Here is a 20572-nt window from a genome sequence, read left to right as displayed (position 1 = left end):
GGGGGAGAGAGGGGGGGGGGTTACCGTCCCCACAGAACCGGAGGCCACAGCCCCTTCCACCCACCACGGGCACCGTGCAGCGACAGCGGTTTCTCCCGCCCCCCCACCACCACCCCCCCACCACCTCCCCCCCACCACCCCCCACCACCACCACCCCCCCCACCACCACGTACCGACGCGCGTGACGGAGCGGCTGAGGATGGGCGCCAGCGAGGGGTCAAGCTGCTCCTGCACGTTCTGCAGCAGCACCGGGGATCCCAGCTGCACGGCCGCCCCCAGGGTGTGCACGAGGTCCGTCGCCTGCAGGTCGATCACCTTCAAGCCCTGTGGGGGGCGGGGGGGGGCAGGGGGGGCAGGGGGGGCAAGGGGGGGGCAGGGGGGGGCAGGGGGGGCAGGGGGGGCAGGGGGGGGAGGGTGGACACGCGGTGGTGCCGCGAGATTCGTCCGTTCAATCGTTAGTTGCTTTACTGCACCATAGGCTACACTATACACTACACTATACACTACACTATGCACTGCACTATACACTACACTATACACTACACTATACATTACACTATACACGATACTATACACTACACTATACACTGCACTATGCACTGCACTATACACTACACTATACACTACACTATACACTACACTATACACTACACTATACACTACTACACTATACACTACACTATACAATACACTATACACGATACTATACACTACACTATACACTGCACTATACACTACACTATACACTACACTACACACTACACTATACACTACACTATACACTGCACTATACACTACACTATACACTACACTATACACTGCACTATACACTACACTATACTATACACTACACTATACGCTACACTATACGCTACACTACACTATACACTACACTATACACTACACTTTACACTACACTATGTGTAATGTACACCGCTCGCGACCACACCATCCCCGCAAAAAAAAAACAAAGAAGAGAAGCAATGTGAGTCTATGGGTCTCTGTGAGTCTCTGTGTGAGTCTGTGGGTCTCTGTGTGAGTCTGTGGGTCTCTGTGTGAGTCTGTGGATCTCTGTGTGAGTCTGTGGGTCTCTGTGTGATGGGTCTCTGGGTCTCTGTGTGATGAGTCTCTGGGTCTCTGTGTGAGTCTGAGTCACTATGTAAGTCTATGGGTGTCTATGTGAGTCTGTGGGTCTTTGTGTGAGTCTGTGGGTCTATGTGTGAGTCTGTGGATCTCTGTGTGAGTCTGTGGGTCTCTGTGTGATGGGTCTCTGGGTCTCTGTGTGGTGAGTCTGTGGGTCTCTGTGTGATGAGTCTGTAGGTGTCTGTATGGTGAGTCTGTGGGTGTCTGTGTGGTGAGTCTGTGGGTCTCTGTGTGAGTCTGTGGTTCTTTGTGTGAGTCTGTGGTTCTCTGTGTGATGAGTCTGTGGGTCTCTGTGTGGTGAGTCTATGGGTGATGAGTCTGTGGGTCTCTGTGTGATGAGTCTGTGGGTCTCTGTGTGATGAGTCGATGCGTATCTATGTGAGTCTTTGGGCCTTTGTGTGAGTCTGTGGTTCTCTGTGTGAGTCTGTGGGTCTCTGTGTGGTGAGTCTATGGGTCTCTGTGTGATGAGTCTGTAGGTCTCTGTGTGGTGAGTCTGTGGGTCTCTGTGTGATGAGTCTGTAGGTGTCTGTGTGGTGAGTCTGTGGGTGTCTGTGTGGTGAGTCTATGGGTCTCTGTGTGGTGAGTCTGTGGGTCTCTGTGTGGTGAGTCTGTGGGTCTCTGTGTGATGAGTCTGTGGGTGTCTGTGTGGTGAGTCTGTGGGTCTCTGTGTGAGTCTGTGGTTCTTTGTGTGAGTCTGTGGTTCTCTGTGTGATGAGTCTGTGGGTCTCTGTGTGGTGAGTCTATGGGTCTCTGTGTGAGTCTGTGGGTCTCTGTGTGATGAGTCTGTGGGTCTCTGTGTGATGAGTCGATGGGTATCTATGTGAGTCTTTGGGCCTTTGTGTGAGTCTGTGGTTCTCTGTGTGATGAGTCTGTGGGTCCCTGTCTGGTGAGTCTATGGGTCTCTGTGTGAGTCTGTGGGTCTCTGTGTGATGAGTCTGTGGGTCTCTGTGTGATGAGTCGATGGGTATCTATGTGAGTCTTTGGGCCTTTGTGTGAGTCTGTGGTTCTCTGTGTGATGAGTCTGTGGGTCCCTGTCTGGTGAGTCTATGGGTCTCTGTGTGAGTCTGTGGGTCTCTGTGTGATGAGTCTGTGGGTCTCTGTGTGATGAGTCGATGGGTATCTATGTGAGTCTATGGGCCTTTGTGTGAGTCTGTGGTTCTCTGTGTGATGAGTCTATGGGTCTCTATGTGAGTCTATGGGCCTTTGTGTGAGTCTCTGGGTCTCTGTGTGACAAGCGGGTGGGTGGCCAGCACCACGCCCGGCCGCCTTTGTCTCCGCTATTGCCAATGTTTTGACGCACCTCACCAGGTATTCATTTGAGGCTGAGCCGACCTAGGGGGGGGGGCCCAGGACCAGCTCAGACAATCGTCACCGGATGATTGTGGCTGTGAGCAGGGAATCGAACTCGGGCCGCCGGTTCCGTAGCGATAACCTCGACGGCACTACCGCTCCCCACTCACTGACCCACACACCTACGGAGGCCGGCACTGTGCAGGCACACCATGGGGTGTGGCGGCCAGAACCACGCCCGGCCGCCTTTGTCTCCCCCCCCCCCCGGGTGGCGACGTTTGCTACACCGCGCCAGGTATTCACTCGAGGCTGAGTCGACCGACGGGGAGGTCCCCCGGGGACCGGTTTTCGGATAATCGTCACCGGTGCCGGTGTTGGCCGTGAGCGGGAATCGAACTCGGGTTGCCGGGGGTGCGTGGGGGGGTGGTGGTTTCGTAGACCAGCGTAGCGCTGAACGCCGCCGCCGCCGCCGCCGTCCCCGCCGCTCCCCACTCATTGACCCACACGCCATCCGTGTGATGAATCACGAGACTCTGGCGGGTCATCAATATTTACGAGTGGGATTAAATCACCCTGACGAACGTGCCTCATTCTTTTCCAATAACGACAACAACGACAACAACGACGACAACAACGACGACAACAAAGGACGACATCGCGAGGCCTTCGGCGCCGGAGGCAAAGCAGAAGAGGAGCTCAAGTTTTCGGATTTGACGAAGATGAAGACAAAAGCTTCATGTCAGGCGACAGACAGATTTGCCCTCGGCAAAGGCGAACGCGTCTGTCGTCTGTCGCCTGTCGCCTGTCGCCTGTCGAAGCTAGCTGTGATTACTGGCGACACGTCGTGCTCAAGATTGTGAAATGTTGCGGCTTGGCTCTCCAACGCACAAACGGTTCGCGCTGGACTAGTATACTGCACTTTACACTACACTATACACTGCACTCCTATACACTACTATAGAATACACTATACGCTATACACTACACTATACACTACGCTATACACTACACACTACACTATACACTACACTCCTATACACTACTATAGAATACACTACACACTACACTATACACTACACTCCTATACACTACTATAGAATACACTATACACTACACTATAGAATACACTACACACTATACACTACACTACACACTATACACTACACTATACACTACACACTACACTACACACTACACTATACACTACACACTATACACTACACTATACACTACACACTATACACTACACTATACACTACACTACACACTATACACTACACTATACACTACACTACACACTACACACTACACTATACACTACACTATACACTACACTATACACTACACTACACACTATACACTACACTATACACTACACTATACACTACACACTACACTACACACTACACTATACACTACACTATACACTACACTATACACTACACTACACACTACACTATACACTACACTATATACTACACTCCTATACACTACTATAGAATACACTAAACACTACACACTATACACTACACTATACACTACACTCCGATACACTACTATAGAATACACTACACACTACACTATACACTACACTCCTATACACTACTATACACTACACTATACACTACACACTATACACTACACTATACACTACACTATACACTACACTATATACTACACTCCTATACACTACTATAGCATACACTACACACTATACACTACACACTATACACTACACTACAGACTACACTACACACTACGCTATACACTACACTACACACTATACACTACACACTATACACTACACTATACACTACACTATACACTACACTACACACTACGCTATACACTACACTACACACTACGCTATACACTACACTACACACTACACTATACACTACACTATACACTACACTACACACTACACTATACACTACACTATACACTACACTATATACTACACTCCTATACACTACTTAGAATAGACTATACACTACACACTATACACTACACTATACACTACACTATACACTACACTACACACTATACACTACACTATACACTACTACACTACACTACACACTACACTATACACTACACTACACACTACACTATACACTACACTACACACTACACTATACACTACACTATACACTACACTATAAACTACACTACACACTACACTACACACTACGCTATACACTATACACTACACTATACACTACACTATACACTACACTATACACTACACACCAGTGCTGTACGAGTAACGAATTGGCCACGTTCTGTTTACGTGACCAAACCCTCTTAGGAGTCGGCCGTGTCGGGTGGTGGCGGGATCAACGACACAACGTTTATATATTCACGCAATCTCACCCCAAGGAAAAAAAAACCTGTGTCATGGACGACATTGGTCGCGGAAGCTCTGCTGCTACTTGTTGAACTGTAAAAGAATCGGCTGTATCCTTTCTCGCAATAAAACAGCAGTCGTGTTCAGACGTTAGAACACCAAACAGAATCCTTTTCGCAGGGAATCATGTCACTGCGTTAACCGCACACGGTACATCATGCAAAGTGCAAACAAAAATACCACGCTCTGCTAGTACATGCTGATGCATTGTCTTTGAGACTGATTGGTCCACATCAGAGACGGCTTTCTTTAGAGCAGGGGGTTAAAGGGGAACGCCCGGCCCGCGGGGCCGTACGAGGACCCAGCGAAATCATTTGGGCCTCTGGCCCTGCCAAAGGCAACTGCAGGGCGGGACTCGAAAATTCAACAAATCTAGGTCGTGCAAAACCCGGGAAAAGCAGTCGCGAGCAGCAACGACATCGTCAACAATACGGGCTAACGTCATCACCACGCCTCGCCCAAAGAGAAGCAAGTTCCAGCAGCCCCACCGCATTTAGGGGGCAGAGTTCATTGAAATGTTTTGGCCCAAATATAACGGGGGGCTAATTTTTAAGTTGATGCATTTCGTACGGCCCGCGAACGATGTTGTGAATGTCCAGATGGCTCTTGGCCTAGAGCCTCGCCTCAACCAATGTTAGAAGACGACGCCAAAAGGCGAACAGCACCAGGACAATGCCACCATCAGGACGCCGAGAGCTCGTGGTGGAATGAAGCTGCATCGTGGTGAGAAGAAGCTACACATCGTGGTGGTGAGAAGCTACATCGTGGTGGTGAGAAGCTACATCGTGGTGAGAAGAAGCTACATCGTGATGAGAAGAAGCTACATCGTGATGAGAAGAAGCTACATCGTGATGAGAAGAAGCTACATCGTGATGAGAAGAAGCTACATCGTGGTGAGAAGCTACCTCGTGGTGACCTCCCTAGCCAGCATCAAAATAAGAGAATAGGTTTGACCCCTTTCTGGCAATAAAACAGCAGTCGTGTTAAGGTGTTAAAACACCAAACATGAACCTTTTGCAAGGAATCGTGTTCACGAGTTGAGATTATAATAATTATTCAACTGAGTTGATGATCTTTGCCCAGTCAACAACCATCGCTGTTTCAACCACCACGCCGGGGAGATGGAATGGAAACAACGCGCGGCTCACCACCACCACCACCACCACCGCCACCACCAACACCGCTACTACCGCCACCACCACAACTGCTACCACCACCGTCACCACCGTCACCACCGCCACCACCGCTGCCACCACTACCGTCACCACCGCCACCACCGCTGCCACCACTACCACCACAACTACTACCACCACCGTCACCACCACCGCCACCACCACCACCGCTGCCACCACTACCGTCACCACCGCTGCCACCACTACCGCCGCTGCCACTACCACCAAAACCACCAAAACCACCACCGCCGCTGCAACCACCACCACTACTGCTATCACCACCGCCATGAGCGTCACCACCACCACCACCGCTACCAATACCACCACCATCGCCACCACCACCACCACCGCCACCACCGCCACCACCATCGCCACCACCACCGCCACCACCACCGCCACCACCACCACCGCCACCACCGCCACCACCACCACCAGCAGCAGCAGCAGCAGCGGGTGTATCAATAACAATAAGGGACTGGCAGTCGGAGAGAAACGGCGTGCAGCCGCTTTAACAATAACCACGTTAGCCCTGACAGCTCCATCGATTGTGCCGTCACCGCGAGATGAATCCTCTGTGCACGCCGCCTTGGCCATCAGACCCTGCCGTCTAGGGGGGGGGGGGCATGGGGGGCTCAGGGGGGCAGGGGGGGCACGAGGGGGGGGGGGGCTTGCCACACAGCTAATGAATGAGTTGCACTTGCAGCGAGGAAGGAGGCTCCCGTAAACACGTAGACACACCGCGTGGATACACCAGATACACACCGCGCATTGCTTACACACAATACATACACATACTACATACACACACTACATACACACTACATACACACACTACATACACACTACATACACACACTACACACACTACATACACACTACATACACACTACACACACACTACATACACACTACACACACACTACATACACACTACACACACACTACATACACACTACATACACACACTACATACACACTCTACATACACACTACATACACACACTACATACACACCACATACACACCCTACATACACACACTACATACACACTCTACATACACAGACTACATACACTACATACAAACTACACACTACATACACACTACATACACTACATACACACACTACATACTACACACACACACACTACATACACACATTACATACACACACTACATACACACTACACACTACATACACTACATACACACACTACACACACTGCACACATACACTACACTACATACACGCTACATACACACACTACATATACACTACACACACTACATACACACACTACATAGACACACTACACACACTACATACACTAAATACACACACTACACACACTACATACACACACTACATACACACACTACATACACACTACACACACTACATACACACACTACACACACTACATACACACACTACACACACTGCACACACTACATACACACACTACACACACTACATACACACACTACACATACAAACACACACTACACATACACACTACACACACACTACATACAAACACTTCACACACTACATACACACACTACATACACACTACACACACACTACACACACTACATACACATACACACACTACATACACACACTACACACACTGCACACACACACACTATATACACACTACACACACACTACAAATACACTACACACACTACATACACACTACATACACACACTACACACACACACTACATACACACACTACACATACTACACACACTACGTACACTACATACACACTACACATACTACACACACTACATACACTACATACACACACTACACATACTACATACACACACACTACACACACTACATACACACACTACACACACTACATACACACAGTACACACACTACATACACACAGTACACACACTACACACACACACTACATACACACACTACACATACTACACACACTACATACACACTACATACACACACTACATACACACTACATACACAGTACATACACTACATACACACTACATACACACTACACACACTACATACACACACTACACACACTACATACACACACTACACACACACAACATACACACACTACGTACACTACATACACACACCACATACACACTACACACACTACATACACACACACTACACACTACACACACTACACACACTACATACACATACTACACACACTACATACACACACACTACACACACACACTACACACACACACTACATACACACACACTACACACACACACTACATACACACACTACATACACACACACTACACACACACACCACACACACACTACATACACACACTACATACACACTACACACACCACATACACACTACATACACACTACACACACACTACACACACACACTACACAGACCGCATGGATAACCCCCCCCCACCAATCCCACCCAACCCCCCCACCACCCAGAACAAAGCGGCTCAAAGCCGCAGGTGGCGCGCCCTGCACCGTGGCCAGCAGAGGGCGGTGCAGGCCGCGCGGAGCGACACTCGCCCCGCCCACCCCCGTAACGTCACGGGGGGTGGGCGGGGCGACACATTCGCCCCGCCTACCATTATACGTCACGGGGAGGGGGGTGGGGGGAGGTCTCTCGCCCCGTGGTCGCCGGGTACGACGTTTTACACCCGCCACCGCGCGGAGGAGGAGCTCTCTCCATCCCTGTTGAAGAGCTACTACAGAGTTGTCCAGAGCTCGCCCCTGGACCAGTGGTCTACACGATACACTACACTATACACTGCACTATACACTACACTACACACTACACTACACACTACACTATACACTACACTATACACTACACTATACACTACTACACTATACACTAGTATACACTACACTATACACTACACTATACACTACACTATACACTACTATACACTCCACTATACACTAGTATACACTACACTATACACTACACTATACACTACTATACACTACACTATACACTACATTATACACTACTATACACTACACTACACACTACTATACACTACACTATACACTACACAATACACTAGTATACACTATACACTACTATACACTACACTATACTACACACTACACTACACGATACACTACACTATACACTACACACTACACTATACACTACTATACACTACACTATACACTACTATACACTACACTATACACTACACTACACACTACACTACTATACACTACACTACTATACACTACACTGTACACTACTACACTACACTACAAACTACACTATACACTACTGCACTATACACTACACTATACACTACTGCACTATACACAACACTATACACCGCACTATACACTACACTATAGACTACACTATATACTATACACTACACTATACACTACTATACACTACTATACACTACACTACACACTATACTACACACTACACTATACACTACACTATACTACACACTACACTATACACTACACTACACATTACACTACATACTACACTATATACTACACTATACACTATACTGTACACTACTATACACTACACTATACACTACACTATACACTGAACTATACACTAATATACACTACACTATACACTCAACTATACACTACACTACTATACACTACACTATACACTGCACTATACACTGCACTATACACTATACTATACACTACACTATACACTGCACTATATACTACACTACTATACACTACACTATACACTACACTATACTATACACTACACTATACACTACACTATACACTACACTATACACGACACACTACACTATACTTCACACTACACAATATACGACACTATATACTACACTGTACACTACTATACACTACACTATACACTACTACACTATACACTACTACACTATACACTACACTATACACTACACCCTACACTACACCCTACACTATACACTAATATACACTATACTATACACTAATATACACTACACTATACACTACACTATACACTACACTATACACTACACTAATATACACTCACTCACTCACCCACTCACTCACCCACTCACTCAGTCACTCACTCACTCACCCACTCACTCACTCACCCATTCACTCACTCACCCACTCCCTCACTCACCCACTCACTCACTCACTCACCCACTCACTCACCACTCACCCAATCACTCACCCACTCACTCACTCACCCACTCACTCACTTACTCACCCACCCACTCACCCACTCACTCACTAACCCACTCACTCACCCATTGCTATTGATGTCCCCAGGGTCTGGAATGCTATTGCCAATAAACTGCAACTTGGATCACTACCTATGAGATCTTCACTCAAAACTGCTCTAGAGGAGTTGTACAACCCTAGCTGCCACTGCTATTCAGTGGCCTAAAATATGGCTCTAGATTTTGGTGTTATAATTTATTTATGTAGTTTATTGTAAAAAATTCGGTCACAGTCCCTATGATCACTTACATTGGATTTATGGCTTTTATTTTGGTGATTTCGAAAACGTTTTTTTTTGTTTTGGCCATGTTTTTGTTTATTGTAGTACGGAGTTAGACTGATGGCCTTAATCTTAGTTGTCTTGTGGTTGTTGTTGTTGTTATTTGACTTGCATCCCACTGGGATTTTTGCACACAGCGTTGGTGTACGGTGCTATTTCAGGAATATTTTTGATATTTTTTTTCTGTATTTTCTGTTTGCACCTGATTCAAGAGCCGAATGGTTCACAGGGCTATACCAAATAAATGAAACTAACTATGAACTAACTATGAACTATGAACTCACTCACTCACCCACTCACTCACTCACCCACTCACCCACTTACTCACCCACTCACTCACTCACCCATTCACTCACTCACACACCCACCGACTCACCCACTCACTCACTCACCCACCTACTCACTCACTCACCACTCACCCAATCACTACCCACTCACTCACTCACCCACTCACTCACTTACTCACCCACCCACTCACCCACTAACCCACTCACTCACTCACTCACCCACTCACTCACCAACCCACTCACCCACTCACTCACTCACCCACTCACTCACCCACTCACTCACTCACTCACCCACTCACTCACTCACTCACCCACCCACTCACTAACCCACTCACTCACCACTCACTCACCCACTCATTCACTCACTCACCCACTCACTCACCAACTCACTCACTCACCCACTCACCCACTCACCCACTCACCAACTCACTCACTCACTCACCCACTCACTCACCACTCACCCACTCACTCACTCACTCACCACTCACCCAATCACTACCCACTCACTCACTCACTTACTCACCCACCCACTCAACCACTCACTCACTAACCCACTCACTCACTCACTCACCCACTCACCCACTCACCCACTTACTCACTCACTCACCAACTCACTCACTCACCCACTCACCCACTCACCAACTCACTCACCCACTCACTCACTCACCACTCACCCACTCACTCACTCACCACTCACCCAATCACTACCCACTCACTCACTCACCCACTCACTCACTTACTCACCCACCCACTCACTCACTCACTCACTAACCCACTCACTCACTCACCCACTCACTCACCAACCCACTCACCCACTCAATCACTCACCCACTCACTCACTCACCCACTCACTCACCCACTCACCACTCACTCACTCACTCACCCACTCACTCACTCACCCACTCACACACTCACTCACCCACTCACCAACTCACTCACTCACTCACCCACTCACTCACTCACTCACCACTCACCCACTCACTCACTCACCACTCACCCAATCACTACCCACTCACTCACTCACCCACTCACTCACTTACTCACCCACCCACTCACCCACTCACTCACTAACCCACTCACTCACCCACTCACTCACTCACTCACCCACCCACTCACTCACTCACTCACCCACTCATCCACTTACTCACCCACTCACTCACCCATTCACTCACTCACCCACTCACCAACTCACCCACTCACTCACCACTCACTCACCCACTCACCAACTCACTCACTCACCCACTCACTCACCACTCACTCACCCACTCACTCACCCACTCACTCACTCACCCACTCACTCACCCACTCACTCACCGACTCACCCACTCACCAACTCACTCACCCACTTACTCACCCACTCACTCACCCATTCACTCACCCACTCACTCACCCACTCACCCACTCACTCACCGACTCACCCACTCACCAACTCACTCACTCACCCGTGAGGCCTCCATGTTCTTGATCCACTCCGTGGCCTGTCCTTGTGGGTCGATCATCAGCGGCCAACTGTGGAGCCGGAAGGCAGCATGGGTTGGTGGAAGAGGTCAGTCAACACGACACATGCACGTGTGGTGTGTGTAGTGTGTGTGGTGTGTGTAGTGTGTGTGGTGTGTGTGTGTAGTGTGTGTTTGTGGTGTGTGTGTGTAGTGTGTGTGGTGTGTGTAGTGTGTGTGGTGTGTGTAGTGTGTGTGTAGTGTGTGCAGTGTGTAGTGTGTGTAGTGTGTGTGGTGTGTGTAGTGTGTGTGGTGTGTGTAGTGTGTGTGGTGTGTGGTGTGTAGTGTGTGCAGTGTGTAGTGTGTGTATGTGTAGTGTGTGGTGTGTGTAGTGTGTGTAGTGTGTGTGGTGTGCGTAGTGTGTGTGGTGTGTGTGGTGTGTGTAGTGTGTGGTGTGTGGTGTGTGTGGTGTGTGTAGTGTGTGTGGTGTGTGTGGTGTGTGTAGTGTGTGTGGTGTGTGTGGTGTGTGTGTGTGTGGTGTGTGGTGTGTAGTGTGTGCAGTGTGTAGTGTGTGTATGTGTAGTGTGTGGTGTGTGTAGTGTGTGTGGTGTGTGTAGTGTGTGTGGTGTGTGTGGTGTGTGTGTGTGTGGTGTGTGGTGTGTAGTGTGTGCAGTGTGTAGTGTGTGTATGTGTAGTGTGTGGTGTGTGTAGTGTGTGTGGTGTGCGTAGTGTGTGTGGTGTGTGTAGTGTGTGGTGTGTGGTGTGTGGTGTGTGTGGTGTGTGTAGTGTGTGTGGTGTGTGTGGTATGTGTAGTGTGTGCGGTGTGTGTGGTGTGTGTATGTAGTGTGTGTGTAGTGTGTGTAGTGTGTGTATGTAGTGTGTGTGTAGTGTGTGTGTAGTGTGTGTGTGTAGTGTGTGTGTGTAGTGTGTGTGGTGCGTGTAGTGTGTGGTGTGTGTGTAGTGTGTGGTGTGTGTAGTGTGTAGTGTGTGTAGTGTGTGTGTAGAGTGAGTGTGAGTGGTGCGTGTAGTGTGTGTAGTGTGTAGTGTGTGGTGTGTGTGGTGTGTGTGTGTAGTGTGTGTGGTGTGTGGTGTGTGAGTGGCGTGTGTGTAGTGTGTGTAGTGCGTAGTGTGGTGTGTGTGTGTAGTGTGTGGTGTGTGTAGTGTGTGTTGTGTGTGGTGTGTGTGGTGTGTGTAGTGTGTGTAGTGTGTGGTGTGTGTAGTGTGTGGTGTGTGTGGTGTTTGTGTAGTGTGTGTAGTGTGTGAGTGGTATAAGTGTGTGTGTGGTGTGTGAGTGGTGTGTGTAGTGTGTGGTGTGTGTGTAGTGTGTGTAGTGTGTGGTGTGTGTAGTGTGTGGTGTGTTTGTGGTGTGTGTGGTGTTTGTGTAGTGTGTGTAGTGTGTGTGATGTGTGTAGTGTGTGGTGTGTGTGGTGTGTGTAGTGTGTGGTGTGTATGGTCTGTGTAGTGTGGTGTGTGTATGTGTAGTGTGTGTAGTGTGGTGTATGTGGTGTGTGTAGTCTGTAGTGTGTGTAGTGTGTGGTGTGTGTGTGTGTGTAGTGTGTGTGTGTGGTGTGTGAGTGGTATAAGTGTGTGTGTGGTGTGTGAGTGGTGTGTGAGTGGTGTGTGTAGTGTGTGGTGTCTGTGTAGTGTGTGTGTGTGTGGTGTGTGTGTGGTGTGTGTGGTGTGTGTGGTGTGTGTGTGTGTGGTGTGTGTAGTGTGTGGTGTGTGTGGTGTGTGTAGTGTGTGTAGTGTGTGGTGTGTTTAGTGTGTGGTGTGTGTGTGGTGTGTGTGGTGTTTGTGTAGTGTGTGTAGTGTGTGTGATGTGTGTGGTGTGTGTGGTGTGTGTAGTGTGTGGTGTGTATGGTGTGTGTAGTGTGGGTGTGTATGTGTAGTGTGTGTAGTGTGGTGTATGTGGTGTGTGTAGTCTGTAGTGTGTGTAGTGTGTGGTGTGTGTGTGTAGTGTGTGTGTGTGGTGTGTGAGTGGTATAAGTGTGTGTGGTGTGTGAGTGGTGTGTGTACTGTGTGGTGTGTGTGTAGTGTGTGTAGTGTGTGTGTGTGGTGTGTGTGTAGTGTGTGTGTGGTGTGTGTGTGTGTGTGGTGTTTGTTGTGTTACGGAGGCTCTGGTGTACGCGGTTTGCATCAAGGTCCGCTCAGACTGAAATGAGCATTGTGAGCGGTACGAGGGGAAAAGGTGGGGAGGGAGAGGTTTGAGCTTTCGAGCATGGGGTAATAATGGTGCGGTGTGGTACAGTGTGGTGCAGTGTGGTATGGTGCGGTGTGGTGTGGTATGGTGCGGTGTGGCGCGGTGAAGCGGTGAAGCGTTGAAGCGGTGAAGCGTTGAAGTGGAGCAGCGGTGAAGCGTTGAAGCGGTGAAGCGTTGAAGCGTTGAAGCAGCGGTGAAGCGTTGAAGCAGCGGTGAAATGGTGAAGCGGTGAAGCGGTGAAGCGGTGAAGCGGTGAAGCGTTGAAGCAGCGGTGAAATGGTGAAGCGGTGAAGCGGTGAAGCGGTGAAGCGTTGAAGCGTTGAAGCGTTGAAGCAGCGGTGAAACGGTGAAGCGGTGAAGCAGTAAAGCGTTGAAGCGGTGAAGCAGCGGTGAAGCGTTGAAGCAGCGGTGAAGCATTGAAGCAGCGGTGAAGCGTTGAAGCGTTGAAGCAGCGGTGAAGCAGCGAAGCGGTGAAGCGTTGAAGCGGCGAAGCGTTGAAGCGTTGAAGCGGCGAAGCGTTGAAGCGGAGAAGCGTTGAAGCGGTGAAGCGGCGAAGCGGTGAAGCGTTGAAGCAGAGAAGCAGAGCAGCGGTGAAGCAGCGGTGAAGCAGAGCAGCGGTGAAGCGTTGAAGCGTTGAAGCAGAGCAGCGGTGAAGCGTTGAAGCAGAGAAGCAGAGCAGCGGTGAAGCAGCGGTGAAGCAGAGCAGCGGTGAAGCGTTGCAGCGGTGAAGCGGAGCAGTGGCGAAGCGTTGAAGCAGAGAAGCAGAGCAGCGGTGAAGCGTTGAAGCGGCGAAGCGGAGCAGCGGTGAAGCGTTGAAGCAGAGAAGCGTTGAAGCGTTGAAGCGTTGAAGCGTTGAAGCAGAGAAGCAGAGCAGCGTTGAAGCAGAGCAGCTTTGAAGCAGCGTCGAAGCGAAAAGTTACCGTGCGCCCCGCGTCACGATGATGCCGTTCTCGGTGGAGAAGCTGTCAGAGGGCAGCCCCTGCCGGCTCCACTCCCGCGCCGTCGTCGGGCTCGACAGAAACGCCGAGAAGCTGAACGCCGGCGAGCACGGCACACCCAGCTCCCGCATCTACCACCCACCGCGGAGTCAACCGCAGAGTCAGCCCGGGGGAGTCGACCGGGGAGTCGACCACTGAGTCGGCCCGCGGAGTCAGCCGCAGAGTCAGCTACGGAGTCAGCTACGGAGTCAGCTACAGAATCAACCACGGGGTTAGCTACGGAGTCAGCCGGAGAGTCGACCACGTGGTCGACCATTGAGTCAGCCACAGAGTCAGCTACAGAGTCAACCACAGAGTCAACCACAGAGTCAACCACAGAGTCAACCATAGAGTTAGCCACAGAGTCAACCACAGAGTCAGCTACAGAGTAAACCACAGAGTCAACCATAGAGTTAGCCACAGAGTCGACCACGTGGTCGACCACGGAGTTAGCCACAGAGTCAGCCGCAGATTCAACCACGGAGTCAGCTACAGAGTCAACCGCGGAGTCAACCACAGAGTCAACCACAGAGTCAACCACAGAGTCAGCTACGGAGTCAGCTACAGAATCAACCACGGAGTCAGCTACAGAGTCAACCACGTGGTTAGCTACGGAGTCAGCCGGAGAGTCGACCACGTGGTCGACCATTGAGTCAGCCACAGAGTCAGCCACAGAGTCAACCACGGAGTTAGCTACAGAGTCAACCACGGAGTCAGCTACAGAGTCAACCACAGAGTCAACCACGGAGTCAGCTACAGAGTCAACCACGGAGTTAGCTATAGAGTCAACCACAGAGTCAGCTACAGAGTCAACCACAGAGTCAACCACGGAGTTAGCTACAGAGTCAACCACAGAGTCAATCACAGAGTCAGCTACAGAGTCAGCTACAGAGTCAACCACAGAGTCAACCACAGAGTCAACCATAGAGTTAGCCACAGAGTCAACCACGGAGTCAACCACAGAGTCAGCTACAGAGTCAACCACAGAGTCAACCATAGAGTTAGCCACAGAGTCGACCACGTGGTCGACCACGGAGTCAGCCACAGAGTCAGCCGCAGAGTCAACCACGGAGTCAGCCGGAGAGTCAGCCGCAGAGTCAGCTACGGAGTCAACCACAGAGTCAACCACAGAGTCAGCTACGGAGTCAACCGCAGAGTCAACCACAGAGTCAGCTACGGAGTCAGCTACATAATCAACCACGGAGTCAGCTACAGAGTCAACCACGGGGTTAGCTACGGAGTCAGCCGGAGAGTCGACCACGTGGTCGACCATTGAGTCAGCGACAGAGTCAGCCACAGAGTCAACCACGGAGTTAGCTACAGAGTCAACCACGGAGTCAGCTACAGAGTCAACCACAGAGTCAACCACGGAGTTAGATACAGAGTCAACTACAGAGTCAGCTACAGAGTCAACCACGGAGTCAGCTACAGAGTCAACCACAGAGTCAACCACGGAGTTAGCTACAGAGTCAACCACAGAGTCAACCACGGAGTTAGCTACAGAGTCAACCACAGAGTCAGCCACGGAGTCAGCTACAGAGTCAACCACAGAGTCAACCACGGAGTCAGCTACAGAGTCAACCACAGAGTCAACCACAGAGTCAACCACATAGTCAACCACGGGGTTAGCTACAGAGTCAACCACAGAGTCAACCACGGAGTTAGCTACAGAGTCAACCACGGAGTCAACCACAGAGTCAACCACAGAGTCAACCACGGAGTTAGCTACAGAGTCAACCATGGAGTCAGCTACAGAGTCAACCACAGAGTCAGCCACGGAGTCAGCCACAGAGTCAACCACAGAGTCAACCACAGAGTCAACCACGGGGTTAGCTACGGAGTCAGCAGCTCTGTGGCCAGGGTGACCAGGGTGACGAGTGAGACCACGTGACCCAGGTGACGAAGGTGACCAGGGTGACGAGGTTGACCAGGGTGACCAGGGTGACCAGGGTGACGAGTGAGACCACGTGACCCAGGTGACGAGGTTGACCAGGGTGACCAGGGTGACCAGAATGACGAGTGTAACCAGGGTGACCAGGGTGACGAGTGAGACCACGTGACCCAGGTGACGAAGGTGACCAGGGTGACCAAGGTGACCAGGGTGACGAGTGTAACCAGGATGACCAGGGTGACGAGCTTGACCAGGGTGGCCAGGGTGACCAGGGTGACCAGGGTGACCAGGGTGACGAGTGAGACCACGTGACCCAGGTGACGAAGGTGACCAGGGTGACGAGGTTGACCAGGGTGACCAGGGTGACCAGGGTGACGAGCTTGACCAGGGTGACCAGGGTGACCAGGGTGACGAGGTTGACCAGGGTGACCAGGGTGACCAGGTTGACCAGGGTGACCAGGGTGACCAGGGTGACCAGGGTGACGAGGTTGACCAGGGTGACCAGGGTGACCAGGGTGACGAGCTTGACCAGGGTGACCAGGGTGACCAGAGTGACCAGGGTGACGAGGTTGACTAGGGTGACCAGGGTGACCAGGGTGATGAGTGTAACCAGGGTGACCAGGGTGACAAGTGAGACCACGTGACCCAGGTGACGAAGGTGACCAGGGTGACGAGGTTGACCAGGGTGACCAGGGTGACCAGGGTGACAAGTGTAACCAGGGTGACGAGGTTGACGAGTGAGACCACGTGACCCAGGTGACGAGGTTGACCAGGGTGACCAGACTGACCAGGGTGACCAGTGTGACCAGGGTGATGAGTGTAACCAGGGTGACCAGGGTGACGAGGTTGACCAGGGTGACCAGGGTGATGAGTGTAACCAGTGTAACCAGGGTGACCAGGGTGACCAGGGTGACGAGTGTAACCAGTGTAACCAGGGTGACCAGGGTGACCAGGGTGACCAGGGTGATGAGTGTAACCAGGGTGACCAGGGTGACCAGGTTGACCAGGGTGACCAGGGTGACCAGGGTGACCAGGGTGACGAGGTTGACCAGGGTGACCAGGGTGACGAGTGAGACCAGGGTGACCAGGGTGACCAGGGTGACCAGGGTGACGAGTGTAACCTGGGTGACGAGGTTGACCAGGGTGACCAGGTTGACCAGGGTGACCAGGGTGACGAGTGTAACCAGGGTGACGAGTGTAACCAGGGTGACCAGGGTGACGAGGTTGACCAGGGTGACGAGTGCAACCAGGGTGACCAGGGTGAGGAGTGTAACCAGGGTGACCAGGGTGATGAGTGTAACCAGGGTGACCAGGGTGACCAGGGTGACGAGTGTAACCAGGGTGACCAGGGTGACGAGGTTGACCAGGGTGATGAGTGTAACCAGGGTGACCAGGGTGAGGAGTGTAACCAGGGTGACCAGGGTGACGAGTGTAACCAGGGTGACCAGGGTGACCAGGGTGACGAGTGTAACCAGGGTGACCAGGGTGACGAGTGTAACCTGGGTGACCAGGGTGACCAGGGTGACGAGTGTAACCAGGGTGACCAGGGTGACGAGTGTAACCTGGGTGACCAGGGTGACCAGGGTGACGAGGTTGCCCAGGGTGACCAGGGTGACCAGGGTGACGAGTGTAACCAGGGTGACCAGGGTGACCAGGGTGACGAGTGTAACCAGGGTGACGAGTGTAACCAGGGTGACCAGGGTGACGAGTGTAACCAGGGTGACCAGGGTGACCAGGGTGACCAGGGTGACGAGTGTAACCAGGGTGACCAGGGTGACCAGGGTGACCAGGGTGAGGAGTGTAACCAGGGTGACCAGGGTGACCAGCGTGACGAGTGTGACCAGGGTGACGAGTGTAACCAGGGTGACCAGGGTGACCAGGGTGACGAGGTTGCCCAGGGTGACCAGGGTGACCAGGGTGACGAGTGTAACCAGGGTGACCAGGGTGACGAGTGTGACCAGGGTGACCAGGGTGACCAGGGTGACGAGTGTGACCAGGGTGACCAGGGTGACCAGGGTGACCAGGGTGACGAGTGTGACCAGGGTGACCAGGGTGACCAGGGTGACCAGGGTGACCAGGGTGACGAGGTTGCCCAGGGTGACCAGGGTGACCAGGGTGACCAGGGTGAGGAGTGTAACCAGGGTGACCAGGGTGACGAGTGTAACCAGGGTGACCAGGGTGACCAGGGTGACCAGGGTGAGGAGTGTAACCAGGGTGACCAGGGTGACGAGTGTAACCAGGGTGACCAGGGTGAGGAGTGTAACCAGGGTGACCAGGGTGACAAGTGTAACCAGGGTGACCAGGGTGACGAGTGCAACCAGGGTGACCAGGGTGACGAGTGTAACCAGGGTGACCAGGGTGACGAGTGTAACCAGGGTGACCAGGGTGACGAGTGTAACTAGGGTGACCAGGATGACGAGGTTGCCCAGGGTGACCAGGGTGACCAGGGTGACGAGTGTAACCAGGGTGACCAGGGTGACGAGTGTAACCAGGGTGACCAGGGTGACGAGTGTAACCAGGGTGACCAGGGTGACGAGTGTAACCAGGGTGACCACGGTGACGAGTGTAACCAGGGTGACCAGGGTGACGAGTGTAACTAGGGTGACCAGGATGACGAGGTTGCCCAGGGTGACCAGGGTGACCAGGGTGACGAGTGTAACCAGGGTGACCAGGGTGACGAGTGTAACCAGGGTGACCAGGATGACGAGGTTGTCCAGGGTGACCAGGGTGACGAGTGTAACCAGGGTGACCAGGGTGACGAGTGTAACCTGGGTGACCAGGGTGATGAGGTTGACCAGGGTGACCAGGGTGAGGAGTGTAACCAGGGTGACCAGGGTGACGAGGTTGCCCAGGGTGACCAGGGTGACCAGGGTGACGAGTGTAACCAGGGTGACCAGGGTGACCAGGGTGACCAGGGTGACGAGTGTAACCAGGGTGACGAGTGTAACCAGGGTGACGAGTGTAACCAGGGTGACCAGGGCACCTGCTTCATCCAGATGTTGGAGACGATTTGTTCGCGGTAGTTGGACAGGAAGGGCCCCATGTATGAGAGGAAAGCGGCCGCCATGAGGCAGTCGCCCACCACGAAGCCCAAGTCCACCTCCAGGCCCTGCGACAAAGATCACCGCACCGTGTAGCCTTCACAGCGTAGCGCTAACCACTACTACACTACCGCTCCCCACACACACACACACAGACACACACACACACATACACACACACATACACACACACACATACACACAGA

The 20572-nt window shown here is 51.5% G+C and overlaps 2 protein-coding genes across 2 annotated transcripts in view; both read right to left on the bottom strand.

The window, feature by feature from the left end:
• The window catches only part of LOC116956757 (dynein axonemal heavy chain 2), a 464532-nt gene that overhangs the window by 282800 nt on the left and 161160 nt on the right, over window positions 1-20572 (bottom strand).
• LOC116956790 (dynein axonemal heavy chain 2-like) overlaps window positions 1-20572 on the bottom strand; it is a 116427-nt gene that overhangs the window by 76279 nt on the left and 19576 nt on the right. The window contains exons 8-11 of the mRNA XM_076057999.1: window positions 20309-20434; window positions 15378-15526; window positions 12264-12330; window positions 174-324 (exon numbers count right to left, since the gene is read on the bottom strand). Of these exons, the coding sequence (XP_075914114.1) occupies window positions 174-324; window positions 12264-12330; window positions 15378-15526; window positions 20309-20434 (493 nt within the window). The remainder of the gene's footprint in view (window positions 1-173; window positions 325-12263; window positions 12331-15377; window positions 15527-20308; window positions 20435-20572) is intronic.

Source organism: Petromyzon marinus (assembly GCF_048934315.1).
Source record: "Petromyzon marinus isolate PM22_M1 ecotype Great Lakes invasive population chromosome 67 unlocalized genomic scaffold, UKy_Petmar_22M1.pri1.0 chr67_unloc.3, whole genome shotgun sequence".
Lineage (NCBI taxonomy): Eukaryota > Metazoa > Chordata > Hyperoartia > Petromyzontiformes > Petromyzontidae > Petromyzon > Petromyzon marinus.
This window is presented reverse-complemented; position numbering and strand designations above follow the sequence as displayed.